Source organism: Gymnogyps californianus, chromosome 2 (assembly GCF_018139145.2).
Source record: "Gymnogyps californianus isolate 813 chromosome 2, ASM1813914v2, whole genome shotgun sequence".
NCBI lineage: Eukaryota > Metazoa > Chordata > Aves > Accipitriformes > Cathartidae > Gymnogyps > Gymnogyps californianus.
In genome coordinates this window covers 8,806,839-8,829,515 of record NC_059472.1, presented here as the reverse complement: position 1 = coordinate 8,829,515, position 22,677 = coordinate 8,806,839, and the positions used below count along the sequence as shown (strand labels likewise).

Sequence of the window (22,677 nt, the reverse complement as noted above, 5' to 3'; positions counted from 1 at the left end):
TTATCTTACCTGTCCTTTACACCATGTTTATCTTTGAATTTCTGTTCTTGGTTAAGGTAAGTTTTTCTTGGTTTTGACCTTTTCCACACCAGAGGAGAGAACACACATTTACTCTAGGTAACTCTTAAAATTATGCTTCGAAAGGATGTCAAGGAATTACAGTGTAGTACAGTTCCAGAGATGAGCACTAGATTTTTTTTTTTTATTTTTTGACTTAAGGTTGATGACTCTTGGTTTTTTTTGGAAGGGAAAGAAATCTGAATAAAAATACATGAATTTTTTTAATGCCTTCTTTGGGCCTTGACTATATTTCTGAAAACTAAGCAGTTAATGGCAAGTCAGGATAGAAATTTCACATCTTTTTCCAACCTCTGGAATATATTTGCTGTCAGTGACATGTTTTAGACAACATTATGTGTTTTCATATGACCTTTTTTTTTTTCTCCCCTCCAAAGGTAGTGAAAAAGAAAATATCAAGATGAGTAAAAAGCCTCCAAATCGTCCTGGAATCACATTTGAGATTGGTGCTCGTTTGGAGGCACTGGACTATTTACAAAAATGGTATGGAAGACATTGTGCAGTATTTGCTAAGAGCATAATTCTTTTGTGTATGTTGTATGTTTTGATGTCTAATTATAAAACTTAGTGCACCTATTAATTGACTGTTTCACTTGTGAACTTTATGAATTTCCACGTAATAAGTCTGTTAAAACTGTTAGCTTTTAGGGAAATATTTTCTCTTCAGAAATCAAACTAAACTTTTCTACGGGTTTTCGTTTGTTTGCTTTTAGTTGCTTGTGCAGCCGTAGTAAGCAAAGAGCATTTCCAGAGTAGTATGGAATGCAGTGTCACGTGCGAGATGATCGGTGTGTTAATGGGGCAAACTTCTGTGACTAAAGACTTCTTTTGTTTTAGTTTGAAGGCACGCGTGCAAATTTGTTTTGTATTCAGTTATGACACTTCATAGGTTCACAAAACTGATTTTAAAAAAAGAAAACATCCTTAACCGGAGTTCATGGAATGGGCAGGTACGATTGTATTTGTATCAAACAGTTGGAGGAATGAAGTACTTAAAACTGTGACTCTGCACCACCCAGTCATATCGTAAGAGTCAAGACTGTAAAATGGAAATTTGTGGGCACAAGGACCATGCTACACAGCATGTGTATTGTGAAAGGAGCTGTTCTCTTGAAATAAATTGTTAGTCAAAATTTTATTAATGCAAGTGGGCTAATTTCATGATGTATGCTGGCCATGCTATTTCAGTTTGAAAAATCCCTGGTTTTGTTGAAGTAGGTGACAGAGGAAATCAATGTTTCTACCCAGAAGTTTTTTTCTTAGCTGCTCTCTGATTAATTAGGGCTGGGAAATGTAGAGGCCTGTACCTGCTTTTCTGTTGCATTCCTGGAGAGCTAAGCGTGTTCATGTAAGTATCTGATCCTACTAACTCCAAGTTATGTGATAGAGAAGTCTGTATTATTTACATGTTTACTGCAGTAGTTGTATGCTCTGTATAAAAAGTTGAGTTAAACTTTTTATCTGTAGAGCTTTGATTTTAATTATAGCAAAAGTGTTTGTTTTAATAAACGGTCTCTAAAGGAAGATATTATTTACAGAACAGTTCTTGTTCTTATCTGTTGCTGTAGAGTCGGTTTTCAACATAGTGATTCTATAACTGAATGCCAAGATCACGAAACTATCTGAATAGTGCTATAAAAATAAAATAATTTTAGTAGAACTTTTTATAGCATCTTCTGTGACTAGAGATAATTGGTTAATGTAACTAGATAACAAAAGTTAATATGTAAAAATAGCTTCAGCTGAATTATATCAAAAAAAGATCACTGAATATCCAGCGTGTAGTTTGTATCAGCTCTGCCCAGCCTTTTCACAGGGGAGGGTCATAGGTCAGTTCTGGAGTACTTGTCTAGGGTTGGCCTTGTCATGCATGGGCCCTGTTGCAACCTCTGCAGCTGAGTTGCTTGGTATTTTCAGGCAGAATAGAATTTATCCTGAACTTTCTAGGAATTGATTCATCATCTGGACCACCAGGTAGAACAGGTCAAGTTTATATGCGTGTAAACTTTTGTGGTGCCATATACAGGACCAGAAAGTTAATATTAAAATTTTGCAATTACAGCAACACTGAAAACAGGACTCTATTTCAAATGAAGTAATATTCATGTACATAACCAAAGAGCTTGTTAGAGAAAGCCTACTGTTGTGTTATTAGGGTGACACGGGCTGGAATAATAGTCCATGCAATTTTTTTTTCCTAGCTTTCTGTTGCATAAGGGGGTGGTGGATGTTTTTTAAATTCTTTCTATATATAAGCTGTATGCATTCCCCTCATCTGCATGCAGAAATACATACTTCAAAGACAGTTGCTGAACTTAAGTGAAATCTCTTTATATTTTTTAACAAAATCAAAATTGAAGAGCAGTAGTATTGCTTAGCTCAGTCTTTCTACAAGTGACAAATTGAGAACACTTGCTGAAAAATAGCCTTTGAAAGGGTTTTAATTTTTTTCTCCATTTTTCTGAAAGCCTGCTGTCATTTAAAGATCCAGTGTTCATGACCAGTTAAAATGTTAATCAAGAAAGGCTTCTAGAGGATAGGAAAAAATATAGTAAAGTATGGTTTTCCTTTCTGAGGCACTTCTGCAGGACTTATGTTTTCATCTGTGTAGTAGTTGCTGAAATTCATCTCATGGAATCTGGTGTTCTGTTTGAATTCTGTAAACTTTGGAGAGGGTATTGTGTACCTTGACTATTTATTGCTTAAAACCCCTGTACTTTTAAATGAGGAAGTTTTTTCAGACAGTGTTTGGGTCACTGGTATCATTTGGCATGTACGATTAGTGAGCAGAAGAAAGCCTGGTCAAACTGATCAGCCAAGACAGGCTGTCAATGAGCGTGTTTGTTTTTACTTTATTGTGGAGGTAACTGCAGTTGCTTCTTTATCAAGTGCAACAGTATGCTGTTGCAGAGGAGGTCATCTTACATGATGAATTTGTACCACTTGTTAAATTTAAATTCACTAAAGCAAACTATGAAATGCAGCTCTAATCAAAAACCAATGTGATCATCTGTCAGCAGGTAGTAAATGAAATGGGACTGACTGATAATAGAAAATTATTAAATATATACAAGATGATTGGGGGCCTGGAGTGTACGACCTGTGAAGAGAGGGCGAGGAAACTGGACTTGTTTAGCTTGGAGAAGGCTTCAGGAGACCCACTAGCAGCCTTCTGATACCTACAGGGCTGTCATCAAGAAGAGTTAGCCAAGCTCTCCACGGTAGTGCGTGGTTGGAGGACAAGAGACAACAGGCACAAGTTGAAACAAGAGAGATTCAGGCTAGGTGCAAGGAGAATCTTTTTCCCCATGGGACAGTCGAGCAGTGGATCGGATTGCCCAAAGAGTTTGTGGAGTCTCCAACATTGGAGGTTTTCAAGACTGGGCAGGATAAAACTCTGGAAAACCTGGTCTGATCCCATAGCTGACCCTGCTTTGAGTGGGAGGTTGGACTAGAAGCTTTCTGAGGTCCCTTCCAACTTGAATTATCCTGTGATCTCATACAAAAACTGATGCCTGTGCGCACACACCCCTGTGCCTCTCACTGACAAAACAAATGAAACGGCAGTAAAACTGCACATATCTGCAAGTACGTGCCCATACGTAAGACTGGTTCTTAAGCTGTTAGCTCCCACAAGTAGGACAGTCTCTGCAAAGTTGATGTATTTAAAGATGCATCTCTTCCTTTTTTTCCTGTTTTCTTGTGTCTTTTGTGGCTCTAGCTCTCTACTGGTTATCCCTTAAGTGCCAGATATTGCTTTGAAAAAAACAACTCTGTTATTTTTCTGAGACCATAGTCTTTATTAATCTGCTTGATCTAAAGTATAAGTTAGGTAATGAAGGATGTACAGATACATGGCCCTTTTTGCAGTTCTGGAATGGAAACAGCCCACTAAAATAGGGTAGTTATCAGAACAACAGCACTTTGACCTGGTATATTTGATTATCTGGATGGATTTTTTTTTTTTCCCCCCAGTATGGAGGAAGCTTTTCCCCTGTAAGACTTTGGGAAATCTTATTTTGTACAGTCTTTGCTTTGGATTTCAGTTGACTGGGTTACCTGACAGCCAGGTATTTGAAAGGACTGTGAAGACTCTGTTTTATATAATACAATATATATGTAATGAAAAGTGGGGAGTTAGAAATAGGTGTTTGCAGCTTTTGCAGAAACCAGAAGATGATTTGTAGAGAAGTCAGAATGGAGGCTATTTGGTTTTATATCCTCTACGAGGTAGAAGGAAAGACTTGCTATACTATTACTATGAAGGCAGGAAGTATGTGTCTGTTTCTAGACTTTGTAAGTGCAAACTTGGGCAAATTTATTAACGTTTTTGCATCCTTTTTTACAGTTTGAAATAACTGTTGTCCCATCTCACAGGGCAATTCACCACTTTTTGGTCACTTTTGAAGGGTCAAAAGGAAGATGATGATGTAAAAATGAAGAATGCTGTCCGTGTGGCCATTAATATGTGTTGAGTGCATTAGAGGAAAATGGGTATTTTTTTTTTTTACACTGCAGGAAATGAAAACTGCAAGTTTCCCATTAATTTTTCCTGTATGAACATTGGAGCGTTATTGTTGTCTGACCAGTGCTTCATAGTGTAAATTTTGTAAGCCATATTAAATTTTGCAGCTTTACAAAAATGTTGCATAATTCTTATGCGTTGGAATCACTGCAACGTGAGAATGGAGAGCGTGCAATATGTAAACTGGGCAGATACCATCAGCTAACAGTAGTTTTCCTGTTCTCTCTTTAAAAAACAAGAAGAAAACCCCCTGAAATTTGGATGAGACTTTATTTGGGATTATTTAATACTATTTCCAGCATGCTATTAAAAAAACACATCCAAAACTTGCAGGTTATTGTTTCTTCCCACAAAAAGAACACTTTTGTTATTGAACTGGAGTGTGGTGGTCTGTTTTGGGTTTTTTTCTGGGAAAAGTAAAGACTTTTTCCTCAGTTTTTTAGAGTGTATTTTTCTGGTTTGTGCTGAAGAAATGTTGGCAAATCTGTTTGTATGCCAAATTCATTCTGATCCCTTAGTGTGGAGTACTTGCTGGGGGCAAACGGGGAGAATTAACCTGACTGGAAGGTTGTTTGGGCCTTAGACATCATTACACTTCAGTACTGTACAGAGTGATGTTTGTATTCCCCTTTGTAGTACTTCTTCATAATGCCTACTTGTAGCTTTGCGATGGAAGGAACTTCTACATACAATTTCTCATGTGTATGAGATGTAACCATCTTCATATTAATCTTCTTTCTACAGAATAAACATTATTCTTAGCCATAGTAAAAGCTTTCCTGTATGTGTTGTTACTAGAATTCTTCAAAAAGGCGAATTAAAAAATTTATGTTGCCGTTTTATCTTTTATTAGCAGGAAATGCATACTTGCCTTTGAAATATTTGTATAATTTTGCAATTTATGAAATTGATTATTTTCAGTTAAAGTACAAAAACTGTAACACCAGAAAAATGTTTCTGTGCAGTGTAAAATTTGCAGTAGTAAATTCTGCAATACGTATGCTCTGCTCTTTTCCACTGTGGGATCAGTATTGTGAAATACTACTGTTCATACATATTTGTGGCACATTGTGTGGCTAAATTTAGTGGATATTGAGGGTAATAGCTTGTTGCTAAATCCACAGAAAGTTATTTTTGGGTTGCCTAATAACCAATCGTATAGAGCTTGGGTGGTTCAGAGATTTGCTAAATCTTCCATCTCTGAGGACTGGAGTTGAGTGCAGGTTCTGACTCTATTCATCTTGCAACCACTGTCTTAACATACATTGAAGAAACAAATTATTAGAATAAAGCCATTATGTGATGATACGATTATTATAAGATTTAACTATGCAAAACCAGTGTCATGGACTTTGATTCAGAGCTGATAATGGCATTTTAAAAAGACTTTGATATCAGAAATTGTATTTATCGAAGAGAAATTAACCAATGAATACCTGGTGCTGCATTTCCTCTGTTGAGTGATCCCTAATGAGACTTAATATTTTGCATGTCTTCTTTTATTAACTGATGCTAGCTTTGCTCCCTTTTTTTCCCATATATATTAACGTCTTGATTCTTGGCTTGCTGAATTTTCCTTAAAACTATCTTCATTTTATTTATTTGTCTCTAAACCGTACTCTGTGTTTTACTTCCCCCTCATACTCAGTTTTCTCTTTCCAGGACAGTGTACCATATTTTGCCAGTTTATCCCTTCTGTTGTCTTCTACACACAGTGCTTGGGATGGTGACTTTGTTGATGATGACCAGTGAAAGCTACCGGCCATAAAAATGTAGCAAGGGAACTGCTATAGGGTAGCGCCATAATGGGAACAGAGTATTTGCATTGTAGATGCATAGGAAAAGGAGAATTCTGTCTTGTGGCAGATGGTCCCTGAATTTTGTAAAATAACCGTAGTTTTGCATCACTGGCTGGCATGTGATAAACCTGAAATTTCCAACTATAGTGAGAAAGAGCACTATGGTTCTTGTCTTCCATTTCACTCCTGCAGCTTCAGTGCTTGTGCACAAGCTCTCATTTTTGATTTCTACAAAGTAAACTTCCTGTCCTCTTGCTTTTCTGGTGTTTTTCCTTCATTCTGTCTGTTAAATGCTTTCTGTGTCATCCTTTACTTCTAGTCGGAACTCTTTTAGGTAACATCGTTACTCATACATTTGCTGCAGTAACAGTAACTACTTTTTCCTCTGCTTTGCTCCTCTTCCTGCTTATTCTGACACATGGTGTCTAGTTATAAGAAGTCTGAAATTGGAAGTCTTGGGAAGATGAAAAAACTAGTAAGAAATTTTATAATAAAATTCCTAAACGTAGCAGCATGTGGACTTAAGCCCTGCCTCTGACAATGCTTTCTTCCTAGGAAAACCATCTCTTGGCTGACATTTTCTTGAAGCCTTGTTCAAGGTTAAACCAGAATGCTGATGATGGGATTCAGGTTTTGACCTATGAGTTTTACTTTCTGTTTTGATACAATATATCATCAGCTTCACTGTTCCTGTTAGATTGTTGTCGTCAGTCTACGTGGGAGGGGACAAGGGGTTGATCTTGTTGCTCTTCTGAAAGAAGTCCCATGGAGTTCTATCTTGGAAAAGATTTTGTTAGTAGGGTGGCAAATGAGAGTCTGCAGCTTGAGACTAACACTTTGGTTGGGTTTTTTTAAAGTTCAGTGAAGGAAGTTGGGAACTTAAACAATGGCTATGAAAATATTTTGCATTTCTGAAATGTATGGATGAGAGAAATGTAACAAGAGATTGGACTGTCTGTGTATTCTGATGCAAGGGTGAAATGTGGCTAAAGTAGTTGCAGTAGTAACCTAGAAAATCAGAGAGAGTTTTTCTCATTCAGCAACTCCTGAGATATGTAGATGTTGGGAAGCTGTATGCATCACTGCAGCTGAAGAAGTAGGACTGGAGAAATGAAGGAGCAAATTGAGATTGACACCATTTGTTTTAATGCCCTGTTCTAGTCACCACGAAATAAGGAAGGCCTGTACTTCCTGCGAACTTATAATTTAATCAGAACGTAGTGTTAAAGACGCCTTTATCAGCACCATCAGTATTTTGGAGAGAAAGTATTCAAAACTGAAAATGTTGACAGGGTTCCTGTATATGTCAGTTGCGTTTCTAGCTGATGGAATTTGCAGTAGGACTGGAAATTGGTTACTCAAGCTCTGCTCTCTTACTATTGCTCCACAGTAGCACTTTGTTAGAAAAACAGGTTGCCTCTTAATGAAAGACAGCTGTCCTTTTGCTGTGGTCTTTCTTTTCAATACGTGTTTTGTTAACTAATCCCTAGACCATCCCTAATATAAACTCTGGAGAAAATTTGATGATCTAATAAACTTTTTAGAGATTCTTTGCACTTTTGAATCCATTTCAATACTTTTGTGAAGGGCAGAAGGAACTGAATTCTGCCTCATTCCAATTTTCTCTGCGTTTCATACAGTGGAAATAATGGGATGTAATAATTTTGGTGAAGGAAGTAGTGTGACAAAACCAGTTTGTGCCTTGCTCCCCTACTACAATTTTGTGAAATACATCACTTCAGTGAAACAGAAATAAGAAGACTGAATAATAATTGCTGAAGTTAGAGAAATTTGCCATTTTTCCTACAAATGTAATCTTGACCTTTATGGTTCCTAAACTGCATCTATGCCACACCCAAAATTAGATGCCTAAGACTTGATCTGGTTGCAGCTCAGTCCTGATTAGTTCTACTGAGCGCATACAAGGTTTGCTGAGAGTGAAATCCACGTTAGTTAAGACTGACATATTTATTTTAGTGCATGTGGAGTTAGAGAGATGACTGCTAAAAAATAGTTACTATGAAGCAAATTTAATGGCAGTCAAATCATGGAAGCTGATCTATAAATTAGTAAGCGGCTTAAATTAAGTAAGAATGGTCTGTTGACTTCTGGGTTTGATTAGTTGCTCGGATTTGTCTGGAATCAATGGTGTAGTTTGAAACATTCCATATGATAAAAGTAATGAATGTACTCCTAAAACTATTTTATATCCTTTCCATCCCCAAGCAGAGGAAAACTCTTACAGGATTTTGTTTTAGACAAACACAGGTTTTAAAACTGATAAGCACAAACTTCTAACGCCAATTGCAGGCAGTTTTGGTCTGGGAGTTTGAGGTTTACATTTGTGTATAAACATCTGACTAGGATGAAACTGATGACATATCACTGATGTGTATAGATAACTGTTAAACTAAATGTTATCCTACTATCAATTTAGTAAATTCTTCTTTTTCAGACTTGGAGATTTCTCAGTACAAGGTGTTAATATAACTTTCTGAATGGTCGTGTAAGCACTGTTGCATGCAAAAAAAATAAAAACCTTTGAAAAAACTTTGAGATTCATCGGTTTACGTTTATCATTCAAGGTATCCATCTCGTATTGAGAAGATAGATTATGAAGAGGGGAAGATGTTGGTCCATTTTGAACGTTGGAGTCATCGCTACGATGAGTGGATTTACTGGGACAGCAATAGGTTGCGACCCTTGGAGCGACCAGCATTAAGGAAAGAAGGGCTGAAAGATGATGAAGAATTTGTTGTAAGTGGCACATTTATTTTGTCTTTGACTCTTTTTTTTGTAAACTCTCCTACTTGTTTTCCTACATTAAATCTCTCTAGCACATAATGTTTAATTCTTTTTAGGAAAAAATCTAAATGATTAAAATATTAATGACTGAATTTGTATAAAATAGGATTTTAAACCTGGAGAAGAAGTCCTAGCTCGTTGGACAGACTGTCGATATTACCCTGCAAAGATTGAAGCAATTAATAAAGAGGGTATGTACTCATGTATGGGCCATTGGTAAATACTGTTTGCATATGCTATGCTGTAGCTGTAGTCTGCTTAAAGTGACATGTGTATAAAGTTTTCCTCGCTGCCTCAATATTAAGTGAAAATGTTTATATTCTATCAAATTTAGTAAGAGGTTCGTCTTTTATCTGTGTGAAATAAGAAAATTGGAATTTCTCCTGGACGACAAAATGCTTAATGTTTCTTCAGTGATAAGAAGAATATCCTGTCACAGTGTTACGAATATTTTGTACTATTGTTGATTTGGGCAAATGATATATTTAAATTTTCGTAATTGTTTTAGGAATGGTAGGTCTCTTTAAAGTTCTGTGTATTGAAGAAAAACAATGGAAATGGGGAAATAAAGGAACACCTTAGATGCAATACTCACAATGGGGTGATATTTCTAATGAACATAAGTAGAAGTTGAAGTTTTTACTGCAGTTTAAAGCAAACAAGGATTTGATTGTGAATTGAATTGTTTCCCTATTGTGGCAACTTAACTATTATGTAATTCTTTCAAGGAATTATGAACAAAAGTGACACAGTAGCTTAAAGATGCTTGAAATTGTCCAAGTGGACAAAGAGTAACAATATAAAAGCAGGGTTTCATTGAGGCTATCACTTTTTTTTTCTTAAACTTCTCGATCCTGACTGTATGTAACACCTGGTTACTCTGTTCATATAGCCTACAAAACATTTTGCTAAAGCTTTCATAGTAACAAGGTGTGTTTGTTTGTTAACTACTCATAGTGATTACCTCAATCCTTTTCTAGGAACATTCACAGTACAGTTCTATGATGGCGTTATTCGATGCCTTAAGAGGATGCATATCAAATCTATGCCGGAGGATGCAAAAGGGCAGGTAAGAATACTTTAGGTATCTCTCTGTTAGGTTTTATATAGATTTTTTTTTTTTTTTTAAAATCTCTTGAGATAATAAAAATGTCATCTAGCACAACTAGTTTTAGATTAGTCTTTAGGTCCTGCACTGCCTTGCTTCACCAGTTTTATGGATGATGCCCCAGAGTGTGCTGCTCAAGTAGTCTTGCCTCTATCTGAAATGCCTAGCTGCCATACACTCCATTGCCAACTAATCTGTTCCTAGAGTTTTGTCTTGCAGAGTTTACAAAACCAGGGTCATCCAGAGACTTTTTCCTCTGGTGTCTTTTCAGGATAAAGCTTTAGCTTGTCAGTAGTCTGTGCTGCTGATTTTTTTTTTTTTTTTTTTTTCTTCCCCACCCTCCACCCCATCTCTTTTGTTTGTTACCGTGGTAGCTTTTTGCCCACATGTTCTTATTAACATGACTGTTCTGTGGGGCTTTTCTCCCCTATATCAGAACTTTTGGGGATTCAGACAGATAAATATTTCTTTATCTCTCATAATGTCCAGTTGCTGTTAAAGAAGAGATGCTGAGTAGAAGTTGAGGGAGGCTGTGAAGTAGAGGACATGATTTAGTCACTAGGCATATCTTTACTTGCAAAAGGAAAACAACATTGAAAACTGTTACGTGTTTTCAGTGGAAATGCCATTGCATTTATCTGGCATGGTAACTGTATTCTCATAGTTAATGAGAAAGTACTCCACTGAAACTATTTGAGACTCTGAGACAAGAAATGTGAAAAAAATGCTCTTATTGCTCTCAGTTTTCTTCAGAATACGCCGTCTAACTTGGCAAACAAAATTCAGGTATTTCATAATTACTGTTGTAACCATCCATATTGTGACAAGGGCAGATGAATAAGCGAATTGGCTTGAAAACATTTCTGTATCCTGCCCTCCAGGTTACAGCTGTATACTAGGGTTGATCATCTATGCAAAGAACATTGGAACTTTGTGTAGGCAACACTGCACTATTGAAACTATGTTTTCTTAAAGAGATTAAACTGAAATCCATAGCCACGCTAACACTGGCTTCTTGCTGCAGTCTTACAATAACTCTATTGAACCAGTATTTCAAACAATACTTTCAGTATGACAGTAAGTTAGGAAGCTAGAGTATTTCATTTTACTTCATAAAAAGGAAAACTTGAGTAATGTGGTCGTGACTGAACTGAAATAGCCCTTCTGTGACAATGTGAAGAAGTCCCTTACTCTGTCCTGTGCTTTTTCTAGGGAGCTATGTTGTGTCTAATCTTGAGTTACTATTCTTAGGCCACAGGCATTTTCAGCTTTAAAAAAAATAGTAAATCCATTTCTTAGCAACCATTTTGATGTCCAGACATGCTTGGTGGCAGTCCAGCTCATCTATTATTTCTAATTTTTTCTCAGTAGTTGAGAGTTATGGTGTCAGTCTCGTGCATCTCAGGGGCTGAATGTAGGTGGCTTCAATGAAGTCTTGAGAAGGAATAAGGGGGCCAAATTTACACTTTCTGAGATGGATTTAGAATTTTTAAGTTGTCTTACAGCAAGAACAAACACCAGTTATGCTTTCTATAATGCTAATTGATACTAGTTGTAGCATTTCATTTTGCAAAATTAGAGATAGGCATGAAGTTCTGTAGCTTTCAAAGGCAAAGATACTTTTTTTCCTGCAACATCTCCTACATCATTATACTATGGTAAAATGTTTATTTTTTAAAATATTTTTGTGGTATTTAAGAATAAAAATGTGATCTAAGATTTGGTTGGAAAATCACTTATCTGAAACTAAGCTTTGTCTAAGCCTAGAATTCAAATGGATGTTTTTGCTTTTTTGCATTATTTATTTTATAAGAAGACATTTACTAAAAATTACATAAAGCTTAAAAAAATTCCAAGACTATAACTTGATTTGAAAAATAGTGGAGTTGGCAGATTCAACGCTTCATGCTTAATTTAAACCTATGACTTGGGTTTTTTTGTCTGTTTCCAAAGAAAAAGATACATTTCAAGAGATGAGTTTAAGATACTTCAAGTTCTAGTGCATTAGCAAATTTAATAAATGTAAGATCTGTTTGGAAGGTGTGTGCTAACCATGCAGAATTTGAATTACATGGAGAAAGAGAGAGAGAGACTAGTTAATTCTTTGATTTGAGCTTAGCGTGTCTTAAAGGAAGAGATTGTAAACACTGTAACACTCAATCTATTTTTGAGTTGCAGCAGAAGTGTGTTTTAATAAGATTGAGCTGTGAGGGTGGAAAGGCAAAATTTTTAAAGAGTGGAAAATATTTGTGTGGCTCAATGCAATGAGACTATAGGTTAGGTTGCTCTGCAGATAAGCGCAAATTAATTGAAATCATGCAGAAATGTGGCTAACGTAGTAGAGAGAAAATAAAAAAAGATGGGGATATTGAGACTGCCCTTGTGAGAGCACTTATGAAGTATTCGGATAACTTACTTTTTCTGTTTCATGTTTTTTGTTTTATCTTCGATGTAATTAGGCGCGCGAGAGGGAGCAGATAGCGCCGGAGCTGAGATTAGTGACGGAAATCGAACCAAAAGAAGTGAGTTTTGAGGAGGGTTTTGAAGGAGAGGGAGGGGACTTGGCACACAGGAAGAGGAAGCTGAGGAAAAAGCATGGATTTGCGATTGGGACAGAGGAAAAAAGAAGATGTGACAGGAGACAATGTGAGCCAAGATGTAGGTGGGGCAGACTGTTTAGAATTGAAAGGTGAGGGTAAGGGATCCAGGCTTGATGTGGAATCAGCCAGTCAATAGATTGATGATGTTTTATGTATGTGTTTGTATGAATGTGTGGGAGTTGGGAGTTGTGATGTGTCAGGAGAGGAAAAACAGCTGAATCTTTAGTACTGTAGAGAAGCAAAAAGGTGGTAGTTGTAGGCAGGTGAAGGGAGAACGATGTGTGTGTGAATTCTACTATTGGCGCAAGGGTTGGATTTTAGAAATTATTCTGGTTTTGCCTTCCCACTGTTGCAGGTTTAAGGTTACACAAAGGGATATTTTAAAATACAAGTGTTTTAGCCAATTGATGTGTAAGGCTCTTGGGTAATTTCTACTAATGTATTTCTTGATCGTGCAATTTCCTGTGCTTTGATTTAGTGAATCTAATTAGCATAATGAGTTTTCCTCAGTAGTGATAAAGTAATGTTTTGTCTTCTAACTACAATGTCCCATTACTTCTCTCCTGTCAATTTTCTCAGCTTACTTGAAAGGTGAATTTTAGTAAGAATAAAAAAAGAAGGAAATACACTTTTTTTTAAAAGTTATATATGTAAATGAGAAACCCACTGGGGTGAGATACTGTGGGAAGCGGGAAATCAGGCTGGATGGTGCAGAGTAACTGGTGCAGAGTTACAAAACCACAGCCAATAGAGGGACAACGTCAGGACACAAGGGAGAAGTGGGGAAAACTTCTCTGAGGAGGATTTTGCTTTTACTTTATTAATTTCTAATGTGTTCATATTTGGGCCTTTGGCTTTGTGTATACTGAATGCTCTGGGGAAAAGTCCTGCTATTAAAGATTTGCAACTAGTTTCTGTGATATCTATGATATTTAGTGTCCTGCTATTATGGCTGACAGAGTAGATATCTTACAATGACCCTGAGACAGATTTCAGAATGCATTGTGCTTTAGGCTCCCACTGTTATTCTCCCATTTTTTGTTAATTTTTTCTAAAAATTCCAAAAAAGGCACAAACATATCTTTTTGAAGGAGGAGTTCCTGTGCTCTTTAAAAGAAATGTAGTCACCTTAGCATCTTAGATGCTAAATAGTTCTCACATGTCAGGAGCTGTGCAGCTGAGCAGTTGCTCTGCAGGAGTTCAAGGTTAGAAAGCAGGAATTACCTGTGTCACTTTAGTGCCTATATGTTTACTCTGGAGCCAAAACAAAAATGGACCCACAGAGTTTCTGGCCGATTCAGAATCACAAAATTGTTGAGGTTGGAAGGGACCTCTTTAGATAATCTTGTCCACACCCCCGCTCAAGGTTCTCTTCACTGAGTTTAAATTTACATGTTAATCTAGAAAAAAAGTGTAACTATCACCGTAATTAATGTCTCTCTGCTCTGGCTTCTGAATGTTTCACCTTTGTTTGCTTCATTGTTATATGTGTCCTGCTACCCTTTGTAAGCTCCATGTCTTAAGGAAAGTATCCAAACAATGAAATAAAATGCAAACAAAAAAACCCTTCATGTTGCACCAGAACAGCTACTGTTAGAACAGGATACTTAGTTCGATATCTTCTGAAAGCTTCAGATTTCAGGGTGCTTAGCTTGACTGAAAATTAAAATGCTGTTTAGAAGCTGTTTTGAAGCAGGCTGCGCTTCCTTTGCTTCCCACTTTTTTCATAAGATCCAAGCTCCAGCCATGTTACTGATCCTCTTCATCCCTTGGCCAGGGTACAGTGTAAGCCTTCTACTCTCAGGTCTCCTAACTCCTCACCAGCACAAATAGCTCAATCCTTTTTTTTGTACTGCTGGATGGGCAAGGCTCTGGATGGACTGGAGCTGATGTGTGTGCTCGTTTTGGCTGGCCAAAAAAGAGGTATGTGTGGTTTTGATTGACTATGCAGCTGGCAGTTAGACACGCTCTTTGTGGCTGGCATGTCACCAAATGGCCTTGGTAGTTGCCCGTTGTGTAAGCGTTGCCAAAGCGCTTCCAAACTTTGCTGCTGCTAGCTAGACTGAGTGTGTGCACCTTGCATTGACAGTTTGGACACGGAACACTTTATCTTAGAGGAATCAAAACTGTTGGTCTTTCTAAATACATAGCTTGATGCAAAGTAGAAGCATAACCTATGTAAAGCAGTGATTTAAAAGTATTGAGCTATGGGAAAGGAAAAGCATAATACAAGGAAAAGTAATGCTTTGTATTCTGTTATGCTTTTCTCATACATCAAAGGCAGCCAAGAAACCCTCAGTAGAACAGAAATTTGAAAGACTTATAATATGTAATGAGTGGGAAAAAGTTGCTTTGAAACAAGATTTATAAAATCAAGATACCTTAGGTACCTCTTATGATAACATAACAACAAGGAAACAGTCCAGAGTAAAATATAGTCTGTCTACAGTTGGGGGGGGGGGGGGGGGGAATATTACTATTTGTAAAGCACTCATGCGAAACTAGACAAAAAATAGTCTTTATTGTACCTTTTTTATATGTGGTAGTACAAATCTTCAAATACTCTTGTAGCCAAATTGCCATGTAGTAAACTAATTATTGTTCAAAATACTCAGATGCTTAATTCTTACCGGTGGAGGATGAACATTGCTATTGTTTTTTATATCACATGTAACTTCTCCATGGAAAAATTTTGTACCTTGATGTTATACAATATTTGAAAAAATACTTCAGTAAAAAGGATCAAGTTAAAATTTTTGCAGTTGGATTGATCCCTGACACTCAGGAGACATAAGGCAGGAGTCTGATCACTCCAAACTAGTTGAAAGAGCTTGACTCAGCCTTGGAAGTATTTAGTTCTCGTTGACTTATAGGGTGGCTAGACTTCATCTACATGCCAAAAAGTAGATTAATTTGGGCTGTATGTTCTGTTGTTCACTCCTTGGATGTTTCTGTATGGTCAAATAAGCCATTATCCAAAATGGCACTTTTATTACCTTAAATGTGGATTGTGAAATTCAGTCATATTATAGAGCACTTTATTGAAACTATTGAATGAAACTTGTAATATGTAATACAAAAAGAGTGCTATCTGTAGTTACTCTAGAAACATAGCTATAATTAGATAGGAGTTATCCCTGCTTTATCAGTTTAATTCAGGAAGAACTCTGCCCAATCATGCAGCTGGCTGGACCATGCTTTGAGTTCACTGTAGTTTTGAATAACAGTTAAATTTGAGCAAGAATGGAATTGGTGTATTTCACAGCCAAAAGGGTAAGAAAAAAGTCAGTGTTTTGGGTTTGGGAGCTCCTGGGTTTCTAAAGCTATGACACATAAGCTTTAGAACAGGGTAGCAGGGAACCTACCCTGTAGGGAACCTAAGGTGACTACCTTTAGGTAGCAGGGAACATGTGCAGCCAGAATTCTATACACAGTGGTTTTTTGAAGGTTTTTTCTTTTTGCTTTCTATCCATGTGGCATACTGAAAATACTTCAAGTTTATCTAGGCAATTTGGGAAACTCATTTTACCACTCTTTGAGTAGCAGCCATAAAAATAAATTCAACTGCTCTTGAAGATTTCTAGATGAAGTTTCACTGGGTTTATAAGTATTTTCTATTTGGGTGTCAGGCACTTTTTAATACTTACTTACCATTTTTTCCTTTTTGGAGGATTGGATAGCTTTGGTCAAAGCTGCTGCTGCAGCAGCAGCCAAGAACAAAGCAGGAAGTAAACCTAGGACCAGCGCAAACAGCAATAAAGATAAAGAGGACAGAAAATGGCTAAAAGTTCCTTCAAAAAAGGAAGAAACCTCAACCTCTACAATCATGCAGGAAGTCCAAAAAAAGGAAGAGGAGCCTACATCTAGTGACACATTTGGTAAAAAAAAAAAAAATCTATAAAAGATAAAAGAGGTTTTTCTGTAATGTTGAAGTAGAATTCCTGTTGTTAATTTTGTAATTAAGTAATAACTAGTATTTCTAGAGGAAGATGTCTCATTTGCTGTTATGATAACTTAATGATACATAACATTAATCAGTTCAGAAACAATTTTTACTGGATAAATCTAGTTTGGTCAGCATTTACTCCTTGTGCAAAACTTCTAACTAGCTCTAACAAAAGCAGAACAAAGGTTTTTTTGAATGACTTCATTGTACGCTTTGGTTCATATTCCTGCATCTTCTGTTACCTGTGAGATAACCCCTGATCTTGTTCTAAGAAAAAAAAATTCCAACGTGGATGATATATCCATATTCAGGGATGTTTGAAACTATTTTTGGGTTGATAAGAATTTGTTCATTTCAATAGCCTTTAATACTGATTTCTCATAATATTGAGTAAAAATTACAATTTTTGACATAATCTGCATTTAATGCTTCAGTGTGTAATACTAAATCTTCAGAATGTGTCATTTTCATTTTTAATGGAATTTTAAAGTTTTACTGCAGTATTCTAATAGCAGTTCTGAAATATTTAAGTATTTTAGGTGTTGTTACGTATTTATGAAATGTGAGTTTATTAGATTTCTCTTCCATTTAAAAGTAGGATTTCCTGTAGTGGATGTTCCAAAGATGGCCTTTGTGCAGGCAGAGAGCACGTTATCACACAAGAGGAAAAGTAATCTAGGCAACTCATTTCAGGCAAAGAGAGCTCGTCTTAACAAGATCACTGGTAAAATACTTTTTTTGTTGTTGACTTTTTCCCTTTTTAATGTAGTGAAATATACATGCTTACATATAAGGTACTAAAGTAGATTGATAAAAGCGCATTCATGAGGCAGATATTCACTACAGTCTTTTACTTGTTTGGAATTTTAAAGGAATCTATAAATGGTAATAAAATCTACCTTGTTCACAAATTCAGAGAATGGTCTCAGACTTGACTTGGTCTTTTTAGTTTTTTAGGAAGGTAACTATCCTGAACTGATTGATTTCTTGAGTGTGTTTTAACTCCAGCTGCACAATTTTCTCCATTATCGGGTGAATTGGGGGTTGTACAACTTCTTAACACGGTCACGAGTTACATACCACCACTGTAAAGCTTTTGTTAGCTGTGGAAAAACTAAATGTTTTGTCATAGTTTGTCATACAGTAAAGCTTTTGCTGAAAAGAGTTTACAGTATGTCATTTAAAAGTATGTAAGCCTAGCTACAAATCAAAGCCATGAAGATCTGAAACATTTTTTTCAGTGTCTAAGGCTAATTCATTCCCTGTGTTTATTACTCAAAGGTATTAATGGAAAACAAGTATACAGCTATCAAATACATTTTATACAATGGGAATGGAATAATAGATAATTGGTCTTATCTTTAAAAGTTAAAAAATGCATTTTATTCCAGAATTTAATAAAAATTTACTTAACTGTGAAAAAATTATTTTAATTTGTATCCCTCCTCTCCCATGCCTCCCAATAAGCAAATTGTGTTGCCAGCATTGATCCTGTCAGTATTTAGGATGAGGTAATATGTTTGTACCTGTGCTGGGAAAGTATCAGATGCATTTCAAAAGCTGGGTGGAAAAGAGTTGTGAAGTCCCCCCCTTAACAGAGGGGCCCTTGGACAGACGGTAAGATAGAAATGCATTCCACTCATTTTTCTAGTAAATAATATTTTGTGTGAAGTCTGGCAAACTTTTCTATGCTACAGATGAGAGTGGTTTTTTGTTTGTTTTTTTTTTTGTAGTAGATAGGGTATGGTCATTCATATAAAAAGTCTTACTTGTTTCTATAAGATAAAAATAACCTGATTTACTAAACTGTGTGATGAGGTTTTTTTCCAGACTTGTTTTGGCTGATCCAACCTTTCATAGGTCAGCAGTAGAGGATATTTATTTAGTTTTCTTGTGAGTGTGGTTCCATTTCAGTCTCTCAATCAGTACTTCAGTGTAAAGGAGAAAATAAATGAAATGGGCCAATATGGAACATGATATGAAGGAAGAAGTCTTTAGAAAAACCCATCTTCTGCCTCCAGGATTTTCTTTACAGGAAGGCTTCTTATTTGGTACCAAGTTTAGTTAACAGATGTCTGATTTATCAGCCTCATTTCTACTCTCCTTTACCCATACTGCACACACTTTCAGTTAAGTCCCAATTTAATTGCTGCCATGAGCAGTAGAGGTATAAGATATATATATATATATACTAGTGATATATATTTACAGAGCCCTGTTAATTTCTTTCCAGTAGCAGTTAGTAGCAGAAGATACCAAAACCAGCTGAAAAAACTGTAGCTCTAGAAACTATATTTTTCTGTGCTTGTGGATAGATTCTCCTTTCTCAAGGAGCTTTATGAGCATAATAGCAGTCGGATGGGCTCATATAGACTGAACTGAATAATCAGAAAACATAATGTTGCAGCCATTGACTTTGTTATCATTCTAAAAACAGTGTGTCTCTGTCTCCATGAAAGCATACTCCGCTAGCAGAGAATATGTTACCTTTCATTGGAAGTGAATTAATCCTTTAATTACAAGATGAAATTTGTCATGCTTCATAGTTACTTTGTGTAACTCTCAAGTTAACACGTCTACAACTCATACTGTAGTAGGTTTTTTTATTGTTGCATATAATAGAGTATTTTGAAAATGTAACTGCTGATGATCAAACTTTCTCTTGCTACATGCTTATTTCTTATGCTTGAAATACTTGTAAGTTGTTGTTTGTGTCTGCGGCATGAGCTTTTAGGTTTGAAGGAAGGTTGGGAATCATGCTGGTGTACCCATCAGAATGGCTACAAAAGAATCATAAAGCATTGTAGCTGTTAGGAAAACATTCATTTACCAAGTGTCTTATGGCTGTATTGGGGAAATAGAGCAAATAATGTGGTTGTAGGAGGCTGTCTGAAGGGAACTGTTTTCTGGATTTCAATTTAGCATTCAGTATTTGTTGCAGAAGATTCTCCTTGTCTGCCACAAGGGCCACAGCTGCATCTGGTGTTCTTTGTTCACCATTCAACAAAATAAAGTTGCTTCCTTTGCTCCTTTTTCTTCTGCTACCACCACTGGGGGAAATTACATTTCCCGAAGGTGAAGGATGTCTCCTGCTAAGCATGTATTAATGTTGTCTTCCAGTTAGTTTTTGCCTCTGAAACGCTTGCTTCCACATCTCCTGCTGCAACGTTGATACCTAAAAGAACAGATAACATCTGCAGCAAGCTTACAGAACAAAACGCTACTGGTTCACTATGCCACCCTGTGCTTTTTATTTGTTACGTGCTGTTACTGACAGAGGATGGTGAACCTGTAGCCCAGCTGCTGTAGTAGCTTGCGGAGTTGTTTTGTCTTTCTACAGGCGTGGTGATTGGTTAGGAAGATACTTAATGGGGTAGAGAAGACGGAAATAAGAAGGGTTATATATTCACAGGTCTGACAGAATCTAGGTTCATTTCATGGCTTTACTTTCTGAGCACTGAGCATCTAGCTAGAAATAAAAATCATAGAATCATAGAATGGTTTGGGTTGGAAAGGACCTTTAAAGATCATCTAGTTCCAACCCCCCTGCCACAGGCAGGGACACCTTCCACTAGATCAGGTTGCTCAAGGCCCTGTCCGACCTGGCCTTGAACACTTCCAGGGATGGGGCATCCACAACTTCTCTGGGCAATCTGTGGTTTGTAGAACCACAAAAGCTGCCTTAGAGACTGTAGTTTGTTGTTTAGTAGTTGAAACTCTACTTCACTTAATTTTGAGAATTATTTTATGCTTTTCATTTTAGATGCATGATTGTCAATATAAAGAACATTGCTAATTTTGGTACTTGATTTAAACAGGATAACTTGAATCACAAATGTTTATTTAGGTCCGTGAAACCTAAATCTTTTATGAAGCCTAATGCAGAATTAAAATCTTACCTGATAGTTTTATTTGTATTAATATAATAGGGCTAAGTAAGTTTCTGCTTTTCAGTTAACCTATTTAGCTGTAAAATCAATTAATTTACACTTCTTGTTATGGACGTGGTGTTCTGAAAAAGTTTATTTAAAACTAACTATTTTCCAGTAAACTGAAGCATAACTTAATCTAACATAAAGAGTAAATGAAACAAAGCACCTAGTATTTATTGTGGAATGCTGAAATGTGATAGGTCTCTAGCAAAATACCACACCATTTCTTGTGTGCGTGTTTTTTTGGTTTTTTTTTTTTAATGTCCTGAACGCTTCCTGAGAGCCCAGGCTTCACTAATTTATAATTCCTTGGGCATTGTGCACTGTAAATTAATTTTGAGCATATCTAATTTTTCATGGAACGCAATAGGAATTTCCTGTGGATTTGTCAGCTCAAGTTATATTTGAGGACTTAAACTCTCCACCCCCAATATTGACATTCCCAGGGATTATAATAGTAACTTTTATTCAGATTTGTGTTTTTCAGGTTTTATCAGTTCTGCTTTGTCTTATGGCATAGAACTTTTTCTTTCTCTGCATACTTAGGTAGTTAAAGTTATTGTGTGAAGTAAAACTGAAGCTATTGCTATATGCTTAGCCAACAAAAAGCTTTCTCATATTTATGTTGCCTTGTCTTTTATAGATTTTTGTAGTAGTAGTGATATTGTATATGAGTTCATGAGTGAAGTGACATTGTGATGTGTTTGCTCCCAATATGGTCTTGTTAATGAGATAATTTGGGAGCTCCACTACTGAGAATACTCATTTGGAAATTAAATCCCTTGTTCTATTCTGTCTAAGAAAGGTTTGCATATGTTAGATTTAAGAAGCAGTAATACAAATTCTGATGGGAATTTCTTAAAGACTGGAAAGGGGAGAGATGGAAGAGGTTTGTAAATAATTTTGATCTCAAAATTTACTTAAGTATCGTAGGCTTGGTTTTACAGCCCAAGTGCTTGGGCTTTAGAAGGATGGTGAGGCATTATTTTACAATTGATAATTTGATTTTCACCTTGTTAGTGGAAATGCCAGAGAAGTACCTCTTGTGAAAGGACACCATCATGGGAATGTCCTTTAACTTTTTGTTTCTTCTAATTTAAGGTGTTCAGCTTTGTGTGGAGCTGTTTCATAGAGAATTATGTTGTAGATACAAGCAGTTCATATCTCTTGTCTCACTGTTTTGCTCTGTTTTCCACAAATTCTTGTTGCAAGCTGCTTCTAACTAAAAATCTCTGCAACTTTTCTCCTAAGGTTTATTGGCATCCAAAGCTGTTGTTGCGGATGGTGCTGAAAAAAGGGAAGGCAACAAAGAAACAGCTCCAGTCCTGGAGCAGGTATGAAATGGTAGAGTTTGATTCTTTTGCAAGGTTCCCACTGGAGTGTGCCATGGAGATGTAGTACCTACAACATTAAAATTTGCCCCTTCAGATATAACAGGGAACTGAAAATTGATCTTATGTTTACATTTCTGGCAGAGCCAGAAGTATGGAATTTAATTGTCTCTAAACACAGTGTTGACTTGAATTTCAATAATGAGCTTTTGTGTTAGAAAACTAACAGAAAACAAAGAAAAATGAAGTCTCCGTGCAACAAACGTGAGGAGACCAGTGTCCCAAGGTCCAGTTTTATAGCTGGAACCATGACCATGACTGACTTAGGAAAATGCCCTTACACAAATTTAATTTGTGTTTGAAACAGGGTTTTTGACATCACGTAGAACTTCTTTTAAAAGGAGTTTCTTTTATATTGTAAGAATTTGGTGTTGTAGGCTTGTATGTGTTTTATGAACCGCTCAATGAGCCATACATTTTGCAAGGGTGTGTATTTTAATAAATACAAAAAAGAAACTTTTAAATAATGTTAAGGGTCTGATTTTTAAACCTG

General features: G+C 36.4%; 1 protein-coding gene across 8 annotated transcripts in view; it reads left to right on the top strand.

Annotated features, from left to right (window-relative positions):
• PHF20L1 (PHD finger protein 20 like 1) overlaps positions 1–22,677 on the top strand; it is a 61,712-nt gene that overhangs the window by 767 nt on the left and 38,268 nt on the right. For 4 of the 8 annotated variants that reach the window (XM_050892827.1, XM_050892824.1, XM_050892823.1 and 1 more), the window contains exons 2-9: positions 456–561; positions 8,988–9,159; positions 9,314–9,398; positions 10,188–10,276; positions 12,775–12,837; positions 16,586–16,793; positions 17,457–17,585; positions 22,045–22,127. In XM_050892827.1, the coding sequence (XP_050748784.1) occupies positions 479–561; positions 8,988–9,159; positions 9,314–9,398; positions 10,188–10,276; positions 12,775–12,837; positions 16,586–16,793; positions 17,457–17,585; positions 22,045–22,127 (912 nt within the window). In that variant the 5' untranslated portion in view covers positions 456–478. The remainder of the gene's footprint in view (positions 1–455; positions 562–8,987; positions 9,160–9,313; positions 9,399–10,187; positions 10,277–12,774; positions 12,838–16,585; positions 16,794–17,456; positions 17,586–22,044; positions 22,128–22,677) is intronic. The other 4 variants (XM_050892828.1, XM_050892825.1, XM_050892830.1 and 1 more) reach the window with 3 other exon arrangements.